Source organism: Microcebus murinus, chromosome 4 (genome assembly GCF_040939455.1).
Source record: "Microcebus murinus isolate Inina chromosome 4, M.murinus_Inina_mat1.0, whole genome shotgun sequence".
Taxonomy (NCBI): domain Eukaryota; kingdom Metazoa; phylum Chordata; class Mammalia; order Primates; family Cheirogaleidae; genus Microcebus; species Microcebus murinus.
In genome coordinates this window covers 53,616,151-53,632,989 of record NC_134107.1, presented here as the reverse complement: position 1 = coordinate 53,632,989, position 16,839 = coordinate 53,616,151, and the positions used below count along the sequence as shown (strand labels likewise).

Here is a 16,839-nt window from a genome sequence, read left to right as displayed (position 1 = left end):
GCATTTTTACTTGTTAGGATCAAGTGGTGACTTCCAAGCTTCTGACATGCCAGGCTGGAAACAGGAAGTCTCATTTGGCATTATTTCCCCCCCAATTAATCACTGTTATTATGATTTTTATGCACTCAATATTTATTTATACTTACCCATATATTTGTAACATATATACACACTATTCCTTGTGTATAAAGACCTTCCTTTTGGTTCATTTTCCTTCTTTCTTTACTTATTTTGAAATTCATTTAGTGATGATGTATGTTTGTGATAAATATTGCCATTTTTTTCTTTGTATTTATTTTTCTCATGCTGAAGTACAGATTGGCAAACGTCTCTAGATGATTGCAGTTCTGCTTCAGCTTATCTTGCTGGTCATTATTGCTGCATTATTTTTCTCTCAAGCCTTTTAACTTGTAATTTATTACTTTATTACCCAGTGTCTTCTGGCTTCTATTGTTACTGATGTTTGCTGTTAGTTAATTGTCATGCCTTTGTAAGTAATTATATATTATTATTGGCTAACTTAAATGTGTTTTCTTTATCTTGGTATTGTCCAGCTTTACTATATTAGTATATCTCTTCATTTACTCTGATTGCTATTATTTGTGCTCTCTAAGCCATTATCTATTTTAAAAACTGCCTCAACCCTATTTTCTCTAATTTTTTTCTTCTCAAACTCACATTGAATGTAAAAATGGGCCTCTCATTCAATTTTCTATCTTAATGTCTCTTTTACTTACTCAATTATTTTGCTTCTCAAAATAACTGTTTTATTAAAAACATTTTATATTCATTTTCGGGTTAATTCTTCTTTTCAGCTGTATCTAATCTTTTACTTAACTATTTCTCGAGTTTTAATTAGATGACAATGTTTTTCATTTCTAGTAGTTCTTTTTCATTCTTTTATAAAATTTGCTTTTTAAAACAGTATCTTGATCCATCCTCTGATTTTTAATACTATATTTTATTTTTGTAATCATTTTAAATGTAATTATTTTGTATTTTATTTTAGATAATTCTACTATGTGGAATCTTAGGCATTAATTCTTTATTTCTTATTTGTGCTGTTGCTCATGGTGGCTCATTTCTTCTTGTGTGTGGCAATTTGGGACTGTGCATTCACCTTTGGTGTGGCTTTATCAGTGTGTTATCTTTTAGGACTTGTAGGAAAGGTGTCTATCCAGATAGGATTGGCATTTGCTCTTTTAGGCAACGTATGGTTATCTATTTCTGATAAATTACAATAAAACATGGTTTTAAAGAGCCATTTTATTTATTATTCATAATATTATGAATCAGAGAGTTGAGAAAGACTCATCTAGGTTTGGCTATGATCCATGTGGCATCACTTGGGGGCAGTTGTGACTGCAGGATCCACTTCCCAGATGGGGTCTCCACTCACATGCTTGGGCTGGGCTAGTCGTTCATGGGGAGATATCCGCTGGGACTTCAGTTGTAGCTGTCAACTGACATTGTGGGCAACCACACCTTGTGAGAAGTGAGAAGCATGAGTGTGGCTTCTTATGACCTAGCCTCAGAAGTCCCAGAATATCACTTCTGCTTCCTCAAGCAAGTCACTAAGCTGTGCTTAAATTCAAATGGATGGTAATTAGGTGCCTCCTTCAATGGGAGCAGTAGAACAAAATTTGAAGTCATCTTTAATCCCAGATATGTCTTTAATATGTCACATTTTTAATATAGTAATATATCCTATATTATTGTCAATGTATGAGTACTTTATTATAATTCCATTTGGGGTTTTAGACTAATCAAGGAATGTAAATTCAAATCCCAAACCTACATCAGGATAGACCAATTATAATTTATTCTTAAGAATGGAGATTTATTTTTTTTTTTTTTCTGTTTCAGACAGTAGGCTGAGACAGAAGATTTTCCTTCTCCCCTCCCTTAGCTAGTAAGAGGATGTTTTAAAGACTGCCATTTCACTGAGGTTGAAGGCAAGGATTCTTGCATTATGACTAGACATGTGGGAGGAGGGGGTGGAAGTCTCAGTCTCAACTCTCCAACTTTCATAGTCCCAAACTTTTATCTTAAATGTTTTCACAGCTATTAAAACATGAGGTCCTTATTCGTAGAGTTCACAAATGTCTCTAGACAGTCACAGTTCTGCTTCAGCTTATTTTTCGATTATCAATTCTCACATCATTTTCGATTGGTGGGGATTTCCTTAATTACATGAAAGTTCATTTCTGCATTCTGAGCATTTTTAATATATCTAAGCTAGCAGTTTATCCAAGTATTGTGTTGAGAATGTTTTAGGATATTTCATGTTCATAGATTGCTTAAGATAGAAATATGTTTTCATTTTATTTGTTTTTTGCATTCTCATGATTAAACCTACTAATTTTTTGCTAAATGGAATGACTTCTTAATTTCTTCTATTATGGATTACTCTGTTGCTCTCACACAGCTGGCATAATACAAACATTTGACATTTTTAAAAAATATTTCAATAAATACTTTATTCATATATTATTATATATGATATTCCTTTTTTGTTAGCACTATAGAGTACCTAAAGAACAATTAGTGTCCCAAAGTGGATTTATTTCTCATGTTCTTCTCAGGATTAATCTCTACATGCAGCTTTCATTTACAGCTCCTCTGTAATTATATTAACCAGATTAGGTGATATTACACTGTTCTGAAAAATTAACACAACATTGATTTATTTCTCACTTTCAGTATATTTTCAGTATATACCCTGCTTTTGACATTCACTCAAAACCCAGGCTGGTGGGAGGTACCATTATATTACAGCTGTAGCGTGTAAAATGCATCATTGTGGAAGAAGAGAGAGTTGCCCATTGGCAATTTAATTTGATCCTGAAGAGAGACACAACATATCTTCTCATAGTCCACTGGCATGTACTGTTCACAGCCTTACCTAACTGCAAGGTGCCTGGGAAGTGTGGTCTCCAATGTGCCTGGGAAATAGAGACACATTGGACAGTGCTAAACAGTAGCATAGGCTCAATTATCTTGACTGTTCTGGTTCTCAAAACATTATCGCTGTGTCATTCAATAATGTGAGTATATCAAATGACAAATGTGAGGGCTAGCCATGTTCAGATCTGAGTCATTGGTCCCTTTGAATCTGTGGGTTTAGGATAATGGACTTCAATTTTATCAAAGCATGCTGAATGCAACATGTTTAGAAACATTTTGTGAAGTGTAAGCGTTAGACAAAAGTGATATCTACATTTTGATTTTTACTAGGCTGAATGTTTAAATAAATGGATTAATTGTGAGATCATTTAATTTACTTTGATATCCATTGGGTTTTATTTTACTAGGCACCATTCCAAGAAAGATGGAGACTGGAAATGGCACAATGGTGACAGAGTTCATTATTTTGGGATTAACAGAGGATCCCATTCTTTGTGCAGTTTTCTTTGTGGTCTTTCTAGGAATCTACATTGTCACCATATTGGGCAATGTCAGCATAATCATGTTAATCCGAAGAAGCCCTCAGCTCCACACCCCTATGTACCTTTTCCTCAGCCATTTGGCCTTTGTGGACATCGGCTATTCCACATCAGTCACACCTGTCATGATTGTGAGTTTCGTAAGGGAGAGAATTGCCATCCCTGTTGCTGGCTGCATAGCCCAGCTTGGCTCTGACGTTGTCTTCGGGACGACCGAGTGCTTCCTGCTGGCCGCCATGGCCTACGATCGCTATGTGGCCATCTGCTCCCCACTTCTCTACTCCACACACATGTCTCCCAGGGTCTGCATCATCTTCTTGGTTGCTTCGTACGTAGGTGGGTGTGTGAATTCTTTGACATGTATCGGCTGCTTATTGAGCTTGACTTTCTGTGGACCAAACAAAATCAACCATTTCTTCTGTGACCTCCCACCACTAGTGAAGCTTTCTTGCACCCATATTTATATTGCCGAATTATCTCCTCCCATCTCTTCTGGGTCGATCATTGTAATCACACTGTTTATCATGGTTTTCTCATATGTGTACATTCTCCACTCAATCCTGAAGATGCGCTCCACTGAGGGAAGGCACAAGGCCTTCTCCACCTGCACCTCCCACCTCACTACGGTCACTCTGTTCTATGGGACAGCTGCATTTGTTTATGTTATGCCAAAGTCAAGCCACTCAGATGATCATATTAAAGTGGTGTCTGTGTTCTACACAGTAATAATCCCCATGCTGAACCCTCTGATCTATAGTCTGAGGAACAAGGAGGTGAAAGAGGCTGTGAGAAAACTGATGGTGAGAACACATTTCTCATTTGAAAGAAATCCAATGTGAGCCCAGTAATTATAAAACAATAGTTTGGGGAACATATGTTGTGGATGTTTACATTGTCCATTAGCCTTATTTTATGTGAAGTACTATGCTAAATATACAAGGAAAATATTTTGATTCATGTCCACTTTATAATTATATAGAGTCAAAAAATAAAATATACCTTTTCATGAAAATCTACTGGGTTGAAGTTAAATGTGTATATTTTAGCGTCATGGTACCTGGAGAATATAGTACCACTTTTTCTCTCCTCTGCCCATTATTTAGGGAGTCTATGATTAGACAGTGTGTTTTTTTTCTTCAGTTAAATAGTATATATTTTTATATGTCATGTTATAACCTAGCAGGTTGGAAAGCATCATGTATTCAATGGAAATGCAATTGATTATAGTATCAATGTTACATGTCACTTTCTGGAACACCTGGCCTCTTTTACACAGGATTACCCTAACCTTTGGAAATAGTGATGCTAGCATCTTGGAAAAGTTTTATTCCCATCTAATCTAAACTGGACCAACAGAATTTGTTTCATGGTTTTGCCACCAGGAGACTCAATCCAGGGAACACAGAAGGAACTCTGAGGGTTTATCAGAGAAACCTAAGAATAGTAGGGACCATTTTGGTTACATTATGTATCTTTGCCTCTCCCTAGTAAGGGGTAGAGGTATGCCCTTCCCCTCCACAATACTCACCACATCCCTGAGAGGTGGGTCTACCCCAAATGTTAAAAACAAACATTTATCGGGTGTCAGGCAGTTGGGAGGGGGAGCAGGGGTGGGTATATACACACATAATGAGTGTGATGCGCACCACCTGGGGGATGGACATCCTTGAATCTCTGACTCGAGGGGGCAGGGTAGGCAAGGACAATATACGTAACCTAAACATTTATACCCCATAATATGCTGGAATTAAAAAGAAAAAAAAATAATAGTAGGGAGGTCTGCCAGGGCGTGCTGGTGGGGAGGGCCTGGGCACACTGGAGCTTTCATTCCATAAATCAGTTGGTATTTCCACGCCATAAAACTATTGACTGAGACACACAGGCTAATGCAGGCCTGGAATGCAGCTGCCATCCTTCTTTGTAATGTCTCTCATGAAGGTCTTCATTGCCACTACTTCTGTCACTTCTTTATTTTACGTACCCAAGTCAACATTCATGGCGTATAAGTTAGTGAAAGCATAACTCTTTGCAATCAGTCAGGGATACAAAGACAATCTATGGAAGGAACTAGTTTAAACAAGTCCTGGACACTCAGTACTCTAGTGGATGAAATTATTTATCTATAGGCTTTGAAAGGATGACACCATAGAATTCAGGAGTAGACACCAGTTTTTACAATGAAGTAATCAGGCAGTGCTCACTCTCATCACTCTGGACCTCTTATGTCGAGCATTTTAATAAATGCATGTATCAGCCATTTGTATATTCTGTTTTGTGTAATGTCTTTTGAGGTGTTTTGCCATTTTATTCTTAGATTGTACTTTTCTCATTGATTTTTTCTTATTATAAATCTTTCACGAGTCCTTTGTCAGATTCATATATTTTAATGATATACTCCCATTCCCATTCTGAAGTTTGTCCTGTTGCTCTCTTAATTGTATGTTTTGATGAACAAAAGTTTTTAATTTTAATGAGATCTAATTTTACAGTCATTGCTTTAATGTTTAATGTTGTGGTAACAAGTTTAAGAAATCTTTGCCTAATCCAAGGTCACAATGATATTCTCCCCTGTTTTCTTCCAGAGATTTTATGCTTTTGAAATTCAGTGTTGGGCTAAAACTTTTTTTTAAAACCTATGAATTCCACACAGGCAAGGCCCACAAATCTACTTACTGTGAGACTGTGTGGGACTATGTGATTTCTCTCTTTGTACCAGCTTCTCCTCTGCTGCTGATTTCTAACTAAATTCCTTGGAGGCTATTGTTGGATGCAATGATTTGTTCTTGCATTTGGGTTTCTTGTAAATTTCTACCTGTCCAGGCAGTCCACACAGTCATGGAAAGACTGGATAATTCCACCTCATCCCTTCAGTCTCCAAGTCTGTGGTGGGCTAAACTACTCACCTTCCCTCAGGTATGCAAACTGCCACAGTGCTTTGCTAGCCTATGTGGATATGAGCTCATCAAAGAATCCATGAATCAATCCTCTTGGTTCGTTGCATATATCAATGTGAAAAGTCATTGATTTTCATTTTGCCTAGGTTTTTCTTGCTATGATGCGACCAAAGGTTTTTTTTTTTTTTTTACATCTTTCTGTATCTTAATTCAGAGAGGCAAGTCCCACTTGATCAATGTTCATACTTTAATTACTAAATCAATCTAGAATTCATGGAATACATCTAACTTGTGTTGCTTTTTTATCCACTTTATTATCATTGAATTTTTTTTTATTTCAGCATATTATGGGGGTGCAAATTTTAAGTTTTCAAAAAATGCCCTTTCCCCCATCCTCCCACAAGTCTGAGTTTCCAGCATGACCATCCCCCAGATGGTGCACATCTCACTCATTATGTATGTATATACCCACCCCTCCCCCCTCCCACCTGCCCAATACCCAATTACTGTAGTTCCTATGTGTCCACTTAGGTGCATTGAATTTTTTTTATCAATTTTTTTTAGTATATTTGCATCTATGTTCATAAGAAAGTTTTAGCTGTTATTTTCCACCTTAAAATGAAATTTTAAGGTTGGGCTATAAAAATATAAAAATGACTTGGAAAGGATTTCTTTGTTATCTTTTCTCAGAAGTACTTTTTACCAGATTGGTGATATTTATGTCCTATATAATTATATAAAATTAACATTGAAACCATTCATGCCTTCCACTTTTGTGGAAAAGTCACTGTAAGAGTCATTTTCTGTAATGGGTAAAGGAATATTTAGTTTAAAATTTTTTTTTCTATGTCATTTTTGGTAAGGTGTTCTTAAAAATAGCTTACCAGTTCATTTCTGTTTCAAAATTATATCTTCTTAATATTTTATTTTCACTAAGATATATAATGTCATCATTTCATTCATGAGGTTGTAGTTTCTCTATTTTTATTAAGTCTTATTAAAGTGTTAGAGGTATATAAATTTTATTAGCATTTTAAAAGACAATTTTTTTTCTTTTGAATCAGTCTCATTCTGTTGCCCAGGGTAGAGTGCTGTGCAGTCAACCTAGCTCACAGCAACCACAAACTCTTTTTTTTTTTTTTTTTTTTTTTGAGACAGAGTCTCGCTTTCTTGCCTAGGCTAGAGTGAGTGCCGTGGCGTCAGCCTAGCTCACAGCAACCTCAAACTCCTGGGCTCAAGTGATCCTCCTGCCTCAGCCTCCCGAGTAGCTGGGACTACAGGCACAAGCCACCATGCCCGGCTGATTTTTATATATATATATATTAGTTGGCCAATTAATTTCTTTCTATTTTTATGGTAGAGACGGGGTCTCGCTCAGGTTGGTTTTGAACTCCTGACCTTGAGCAATCCGCCCGCCTCGGCCTCCCAGAGTGCTAGGATTACAGGCGTGAGCCACCGCGCCCGGCCAACCACAAACTCTTGTGCTCAAGTAATCCTCCCACCTCAGCCTCCAGAGTAGCTGGGACTATAGGTGATTGTGTCTGCCTATATTTTTTGTATTTTTTTTTTTTAGTAGAGATGGTGTCTCACTCTTGCTCAGGCTAGTCTTGAACTCCTGAGCTCAAGCAATCCTCCCACCTCGGCCTCCCAGAATGCTAGGATTACAGGCATGAACCACCCACAGTACCAGGCCAGAATAAACTTTTTGATTTGTGCCTTTCTATATTGTACATTAATTTTCTATTTCTTATAGTTTTATTTATTTATTTATTTTCTTCTTTATTTACTTGAGACTCTTAAAGAAGAAAAAATAACTTATTCTGAAAAATTACCCTCAAATTAATGTAAGTGTGAGAATAAATATTTCTAACATATCTTTCCCTGTCCTTGTATAATATACTTAATTCATAATCAAGGGAACATTTTTTGTAATGCTAACCCATTATGCAAATCTAATTTCCTAATTTACTCTATATTTTTATTCACTCACATTCCCATGTCCCTAATTCTCAAGTTCCTATCTGATTGATACTTATACCTAAAAATAATAACTGGTTACCTATTGTTTCAAGCAGCACTTCGCCAGGCAGAAAGCATCTGCGTGTGTGTGTGTGTGTGTGTGTGTGTGTGTGTGTGTGTGTGTGTGTATGTTGTCAGTATGTATCAGTTGTCTTCTGATGAATTTTCAATGCCTTCATAAACATTCTTGAGGATGGAAAGTTGCAAGTAGATGTTCACCTATGGATGGATTGTCTTAGAAAGAGCATCCTGAATCATCAGAGAAGCAAATGAAGACATCCAAAGTGAAGAAGAGGGAAGCAGGGTGAACTGCTAGGCAGGATCAGAGGTACCTGGGAAAGGCACCCACATGTGGGGAAGGGACAGAAGAGAGAACCTGGGACTCCACACTCCCCATACAGAGTGTAGAGAACAACTCTTATAGTAGAAAACAGCTTTTAGAAAAAATGTGAATAACATTTGAAGGATTTTAAGCAGATTAAGTATTTTTTCATGTAAAACAATGCTTTCCTAGTTATAAATTTAATTTTGTTAAACATGGGCCACTGATTTACTATTTGTTCTGAAAATCCACCCCCTATATTTACTAAAAGGGTCCACACTGGGCAATGAATGGATATATTTTGACCACAGACACTCAACTTCCTATTACTATTTTATTAATGAGACATTATTATAAAAATTCCTACAAAATAAAAGATGTCACTGAGAAAATATTTTTCTTCCAAGCTGTCTCTTCAGAGCCCCCTTGATATCCTTATTCCTGAGACTGTAGATGAGGGGGTTCAACATGGGGATGACCACCATGTAGAACACAGACACCACCTTGTTCTGGTCAGTTGAGTAGCTGGACTTGGGCATCACATAAATGAATATAGTGGTGCCATAGAACAGAGTGACTGCAGTGAGATGGGAGGTGCAGGTGGAGAAGGCCTTGTGGCGCCCCTCGGTGGAGCGCATCTTCAGGATGGTGATGAGGATGTAGATGTAGGAGATGGCTATGACAAGCACAGTGACCATAAGGACTAAGCCAGCAGAAAATGAGGGAACAGTGGTGTGGACACTGGTATGAAAACAAGAGAGTTCAATTAAAGGAGCAAAATCACAGAAAAAATGATTGACTTGATTTGGACCACAGAAGGATAAAGAAAAGAAGGAAAAGGTAAAGAAGGAAGAGTTAAGAAAACCACCTATATAAGCCACTAGGAGTAACTGCACACAGACTTGTGTGGACATTTTGGTTGAATAAAGCAGTGGGTTGCATATTGCCACAAAGCGGTCATAAGCCATGGCGGCTAGAAGGAAACATTCAACTGTCCCAAAGAAAGCAGCTGAAAAAAGCTGGATGGCGCATCCAAGGTAGGAGATTGTATTTTTCTCTGCCAAGAAGTTCACAAGCATGTTGGGGGTGACAGAAGATGAATAGCCTATGTCAACAGAAGCCAAGTGGCTCAGAAAAAAATACATAGGGTGATGGAGCTGGGAGGAGATTCTGATTAGAATGACTGTGCTGAGGTTGCCAGATATGGTCACCAGGTAGATGCACAAGATGATCATGAAGAGGACAACGCGAAGGACTGGATCATCTGTTAAGCCCAATAGAGTGAACCCTGTCACAGCAGTGTGGTTCCCGTCTACCCGGGAATCCATGAGACAATGTAGCTGCTCCCCAAATGAACCTGTGATGAGACCAGTACAATACTTAGAAACTGCTTGGTTTCATTTTTATTAGTAACATAGAAGTCATTATAAAGATATTCAAGCACAAGTATATTTTTATATGAAATGATGAGTTATCTGTGCTTTGAAAATTATTTTTATCACAAACACCAGAAAAACTTCCTTCAAATAATGTCTTTTTGACTTTTCTTATCATTTTTCTTGTCATATTGTTTACAAAAATGCAGCTGAAGTGGCTTTGAGTTCAAAGTATAAAAAAACATAAGACATATGAGAATAACAAAAAAGATTGGCAAGTTATAAAAAAATATGCATATAGAGATTTTTAATAAAGACTTGAGTAATAGCTAATATTTATTACATGCTTACTAACTGATAAGGCTGGGGCTAAGAATTTTGTATCCATAGTCTGGTTCATTTTCCAGAAAATAATATTAGTTTCATATTATTTTATAAATGTATAACATTGAGTCTGAAAGAGGTTATGTAACTTGTACAAGGTTACATAGCAAGTGGTGGAGTCAGAATATGAACCCCAGGAAATGTGATGGCTTATTCCTTTAGTAATTACACAGCAAATAAAATTAAATAATACCACCAAGTTCAACATACCTGGCAATAACTGGATAACAGTTTATCCTTTAGGTCTTCTGGCATCTCATGTGTAAAAGAGGCATTTGGTTAGTAACATATTTCACAATATCTATCCATTAAATCAGACCATTTTTAAAAAGAAGAAATAAGATTGACTCCATTACTGGAAAGAAATTTCAAATTAAGATTATGAATGAGTTTCATATGTAAATTTATTGGATATCTTTAAAATATTTATAATTAAATATATTATTGTTTTATTGTTTAAGTAGTTCGATATATCAATGTAATCACTATGCAAAAACATGATTAATATTCAGCACATAATTAAAATATATTTATATGAATAAATCAAATAACTTCCCACTGCAATATTGTTTTCTAATTTGGATTTTGCAGAATGACTAATATTATTTTCAACATGATATAGAGCTGATTATTATAGCCTAAACATTGAAGAAGGATGATCCAGCTAGTGGCCAGGTTGGTCCCCATCTCCAAGTTTTCTGACTTTATGTTCCAAGCTGTGTCTAATATATTATTGCTTCTAAGCTAAAAGCATTTGGGTCCATAAGCAAAGTAAATCTTTCTGCAAATATTTACATCATCTTTACATTTTTAAATTTTTAATTAAAATGTTTATGATATTCGTAAGTGCCCAAAGTGTCTCAAAGCTAGTGAGTTTATTAGCATTTTGTCAGAGTGCTGAGTTTCAATAGTGTTGAAAGATATCTGAGTTTCTGTCTTATGGGTAGATAAACAAGGAATCCTGGTGACTTGGATTATGCCTGTTTATTCACATGAAACTGGCTATGGAAGCAGAGCAATTCAGCCAAAGTTGCTCAGTAGCTGATTGCTTGATCACATCTGCCCTGTTTCGGTACTATGGCTTGTGAGTACAAAGTGTGCTCAAAGCGTAAATGAAAATCAATATATCAGATTCATTAACAAAAGCCAATGTCTTACCTCTTGGAATGCAAATTCATTCATATTTCAGTAACAAATACGTCATAGTGGTTATATATCTGTCTTTTATTTATGTTTTCCTTTGAGGAAAAATCTCTGAAGACTCTAGAGATTCAAATATGAATTCAAAGGCACTGTGGAGCATCATTATTTTCTGTAGGGAAATTGAGCAGTTCAATTCAGACACAAAAACAACTAATCTTTTCAGTTCTGTCAATTCTCAAGTGGTTAATTTATTCTTTGTTTCTTTCTAGGTGTTCATGCATAGTTCTATAATCTTTAATAATTATTAGAGAATATAACAAACTTTTATAAATATAGGTTCCAAGTTTACAATGATATTTCTTATTAAGAAATATTCAGTATTAAATTTCAGATATAAAATGTTAACCTTAGCTTTATCCATTCAATATTATTTATTGATAAGTATTCTGTATTGATATCAATAAGACATATATAGCATTAAGTACCTTGAGGGGCTATGAGGTATAGTTTGAGGTAAAGTTGAATTTTAAATAACAAAAATTTTAAATATGTATACATTAATTATCAGAGCAAAAGTAAGAAAATAAATGGCATGAAAGTTGTGCAAAGAAATTCAAATTAAAAGGATATTTGGAAGATTTCTAGATAAGAAATAGTCTCTCATTGTCAATGCCTCAAAGTGGTGCCTCTTAAGTAGTGCCATACAGCTGTGGTCCCCAACCTTTTTGGCCCCAGGGAACAGTTTCATGGAAGACAATGTTTTCCATGGACAAGGGGTGGGAGGGTGGGGGGAGTGGGAGCTCAGGCTGCGATGGGAGAAATGCGAAATGGTTGTAAATATGCCTGAAGCTTCTCTTGCTTGATCGCTGCTCACTGGCCGCTCATCTCCTGCTGTGCAGCCCTGTTCCTAAGTTTTCTGGAAGATAATTTTTTCCTCCACCAGGGATTGGGGGCAGGCAGAGCTCAGGCCATGTGTTTAGATCCTAACAGGTGGTGGATTGGTACCAGTCTGAGGCCTGGGGTTGGAGACTATAGCCATACAGTATAGGAGGAGGATGGTGGAATACAGGTATTTTCAAACCAAAGATTCTATTTTACCCTAATCCTAATTTTAGAATCTCCTATAACAATCCCCAAAGACCTCTTTTGAGGAAGTGGCTCCACCACCACTAAGATAATTAGAACCAACATTCATTCAGAGATTACTTTGTGCCAAGAACTATGCTTAACAGTTTACATACATTTAATCCTCACAAAAATGTTATAAGGTGGGTGATTTTATTACCCTCATTTTTCACATGAGAGAATTGAGATTGAGGAGTTCAAACAATTTGCTTCAGGTGATTCCATTGTCAAAGTTTCCTGCTTCCAGTGCTAACCACTGACTTGTCCACTCTAATGCCCCACTCCTTCGTTGGAGCCTAAGACCTTCTGGTAAGCCCTTGGCCTGCTCAGTCCACCTGCAAGACATCCCAGGTATGGAGGCAATTGAGACTCCCAAGTGTTAGGTCTGGAGCTGAGAGAGAGACACACAAAGTCTCACATGTAGCAAAATGCTGTTTATTTTGAGCATCTCGGTGCAGATGGGTGGAGGCCAAAGAGTGTCCACCCCAGGAAGGGGAGAGCAGTGGGTTTTATAGAGGATTTTTTCCTGGGGGAGTAAGTGGGCCAGGACAGCCGCTTGTAATAAATTCTTTTTCAAACAACCAGTTCCTAGGATCCCTGCCCCAGTCACATCCATCCTGCAGCTCTAGTGTCATCCTTACCAGGAGAGATAGGGAGGGATAAACTTTGTCCCTACCAGGAGGAAAAAGGAATGCAAGCTCCCTCTTTGCATTCCATTCCTTTATCCCCTTAGGGGTCTGGCAAGGGCTACTTGCCTAATTCCAAGGACAACTCCAACCAATGGAGGCTGGGATTCAGTGCACACACATTTTCCCCCCATATTTCAGATGAACAATCTGGAAGGCAACCTCTGGGTTTCTCACATGTCCCAGAGAAATCAAGATACTATTGTTAGATGAGTGACCTTTATCATAGAACCAGGAAGTAGGACATGCAATGGAGAATGGGAATTTCTTTTTTGTAGGAATGCATGAAGAGAATCTAAAATGGTAAATGCCTGTTTTAATATAAAAAAATATATATTTCTAGAGATCTATTCTATATCATGGTGACCATACTTGATAATAATATATCGCATATTTGTAAATTGTTGAGAGTAGGATACCTGATCCAAAAATATTATGTGAAGTTATGGATATGTTGATTCACTTGGTTTCACAATGTATACATACATCAAAATAATACATCACACCCCATAAATATACATAATTTTTCTTTGCCAATTATATCTTAATAAAGCTAAAAGTATTATATTTCTCTTAATTCCTTTAAAATTAATACAATTTACCAAATAAAAAATTTTAATATTGACTTGCAGAATCTTTATGTATAGAGTATAAGACATATGGTATGACAACTATAACATAAAGGTGGCAGGAAGAAAAGAAACATAAAATGTCTCAAGGTCTCTATATTTTACGTGATTTAACATACTGTTAACTCTAGGCAAACTTTAAAAATTTAGAGGCATATGTTGTAATCCTGAGAGTAACCACTAAGAAAATTATAAAAAGAGGTATTCCCAAAATGCCAGTATAAAAATGCAGATAGAATATTTTTAAAGTTCAAATAGTCCATAAGCAAGCAGGAGAGGGGAAGGCAATAACAGCAATAACAACTATGAGAACAATAAAAACCTGAGAAACAGCATCTATGAAAAACTTTCAACTAACATCATTCTTAATGGTAAAATATTGAATGACTTCCATCCACGTTTGCATAAAAGGCAAGAATGTACATCCTTACCACTTGTATTTAGCATTATATTGGAGGTCTCAGATATTAAAATCAGGCAATAAAAAGTTACAAAAAGCAAAAAGATGAACTAGGAAGAGGTAAAAATGTCTCCTTTTGTATATAACTGTTCAAGCAGGAAATTCTAAGATAGCCACAAAACATATATTAGTACATAGTATTAATTTAGTAAGATCTCAGTATACAAAGAAAATATACAAAAGCAATTTTACCTACCGATTAATGTATGATTGACAATTAAAATTGTATATATTTAAGCTTTGCAGTATGTTTTTTAAAAACATTTTATTGATATATAATAGTACATATTTTGTGGGTACATATGATATTTTTATACCCATATATAATGTGTAACGATCAAATCAAGGTAATCGAAATGTACAAAGTGATGTTTTGATAAACATATACATTGTGAAATGATTACCACAATCAAGCTAATTACCATATCCATCACTTCATAGTCAGCTTTTGTGTGTGTGTGTGTGTGGTGAGAACACTTAATATCTACTCTCTTAAAAAATTTCAAGTATACATCATCAACTATAGTAACTATGCTACACATTATATGCTCAGAACTTATTCATTTTGTAACTGAAAGTTTGTACCCTTTGACCCAAATCCTCACTTTTCTCCCACACCTCCAACTCCTGGCAACCATTTTTCTACTCTGTTTCTATGAGTTGCAATACTTAAATTCCTTATATAAGTGAGATAATGAAGTATTTTTCTTTCTATGTCTGGTTTATTTCACTTTTAGCAAATTCATATTAGTCCTCAAGTTCTATCCATGTTTTCACAAATGGCAGAATGTTCTTCTTTTTTATGGTTGAATATACATATATATACACACACACACACACCTCGTTTTCTTTATCCATTCATCCATTGACAGCCATCTAGTTATTTACATATCTTGGTTATAGTGAATAATGCTACAATGAACATGAGATTGCAGATATTACTTTGATAAAATGATTACAATTCTTTTGGCTATACAGCCACAAGTGGATTGCTGGAACATATGGTAGTCCCATTTTTAACTTCTTGAGGAAACCCTAACTGTTTTCTGCATTGGCTATATTAATTTACAATGCCATCAACAATGTATAAGGATTGCCTTTTCCTCACATTCTTGCCAGCACTTGTTTTGTTTTGATTTTTTGGTAATAGCCATCCTAAAAAAATGTGAGATGATAACTCAATTGTGGTTTTAATTTACATTTCCCTGATGATAGTGATGTTGAGTAGTTTTTCACATACCCATCAGTCATTTGTATGCCACCTTCTGAAAAGTGACTATTTAGGTTCTTTGCCCATTTTTAAACAAGTTGCCTTATTGCTATTGTTCCTTTTAGCCAAGAGCAATTCTCAGAAAAGAATGGCTATACACATTAGAAGCTGTGTTTCAAAGAAGCTTGGGAATGTGTTCACTGCCCCAGTAAGGGAAACCCAGGAAAAACACAAAGATGTCTACCTAGCTTCAAAAAGTGCTGAGTTATTGTTATGTATACCTACCTACACTGCCACACCAAATCTGTTAGCACTGATATTATAGTACCCAGTGTGGGCCATCCAAAGTAAGTGCCTCTCCTTATAGAATTCCTTCTTAATGACTGTAATTTCTATCTCAGTTTTTATACATTATTCAAGCAAGAGCAGACATTTCCAGAAATTTAGCTCTTGGGGCTCTCCATCTGGCAGTACATCCTGTCCTTATGTCAGGGGCACTGGAGGTGGCTAAGAACATTACAAATGGTAAATGTTTATGGCATTTTTGACCAAAATTGAGGGTTCTGAGGCAGAAATAATTTTATAAAGGTTTATTAGAAAAAAAATATGAGGATTGACCCAGAAAGACACACCAACAGAGTTGGGGGTGTTCCAGAGTCTGTCACAGGTGAAAGGTTTTTACAGGAAAACTTAAAAGAAGGGAGGAGAATCCTTATACCAGAGTTGTCTTCTTTTCATTGAAGGGTACAATACAGAAATAATGACTATTAGCTACAGATTACATCATACAGTCTAAAAAAAGTCTACATGTAAGACAATCTGTAGAACTTCATGCCTCACATAATCTTTAAATATGTTTTATTGAGTGTCAACAGGTTAAAAATTGATCAGTACATCAACAATTTGAGGAATTTATAATAAGATTCTTTATTCAGGCAAAATGTCACAAGACCTCCCCAAGGTAGATTAATTTGGAAGCTTGCCTAATGTAATGTGACCTGTAGGTTATCAGCATTTACATAAAGGTAAATAGATAATCAGAGGTACACTGTTGAGCAAACTATGAGAAACAGCTAATGAATGATTGAGGAAAAAACAACATCATGAAGGAAAGACATGGAATGATCATCAGAAGATCTAGCTCC

The 16,839-nt window shown here is 36.1% G+C and overlaps 2 protein-coding genes across 2 annotated transcripts; one reads left to right on the top strand and one right to left on the bottom strand.

Annotated features, from left to right (window-relative positions):
* The first annotated feature begins 3,331 nt into the window (after positions 1–3,331).
* LOC105859895 (olfactory receptor 5P4-like) lies at positions 3,332–4,285 on the top strand. Its single transcript, XM_012744149.2, has one exon. It carries the CDS (start codon positions 3,332–3,334, stop codon positions 4,283–4,285), a length of 954 nt encoding a protein of 317 aa, XP_012599603.2.
* A 4,776-nt stretch (positions 4,286–9,061) lies between these two features.
* Positions 9,062–10,009, bottom strand: LOC105859914 (olfactory receptor 5P76-like). Its single transcript, XM_012744164.3, has one exon. It carries the CDS (start codon positions 10,007–10,009, stop codon positions 9,062–9,064), a length of 948 nt encoding a protein of 315 aa, XP_012599618.2.
* Positions 10,010–16,839: the final 6,830 nt, after the last annotated feature.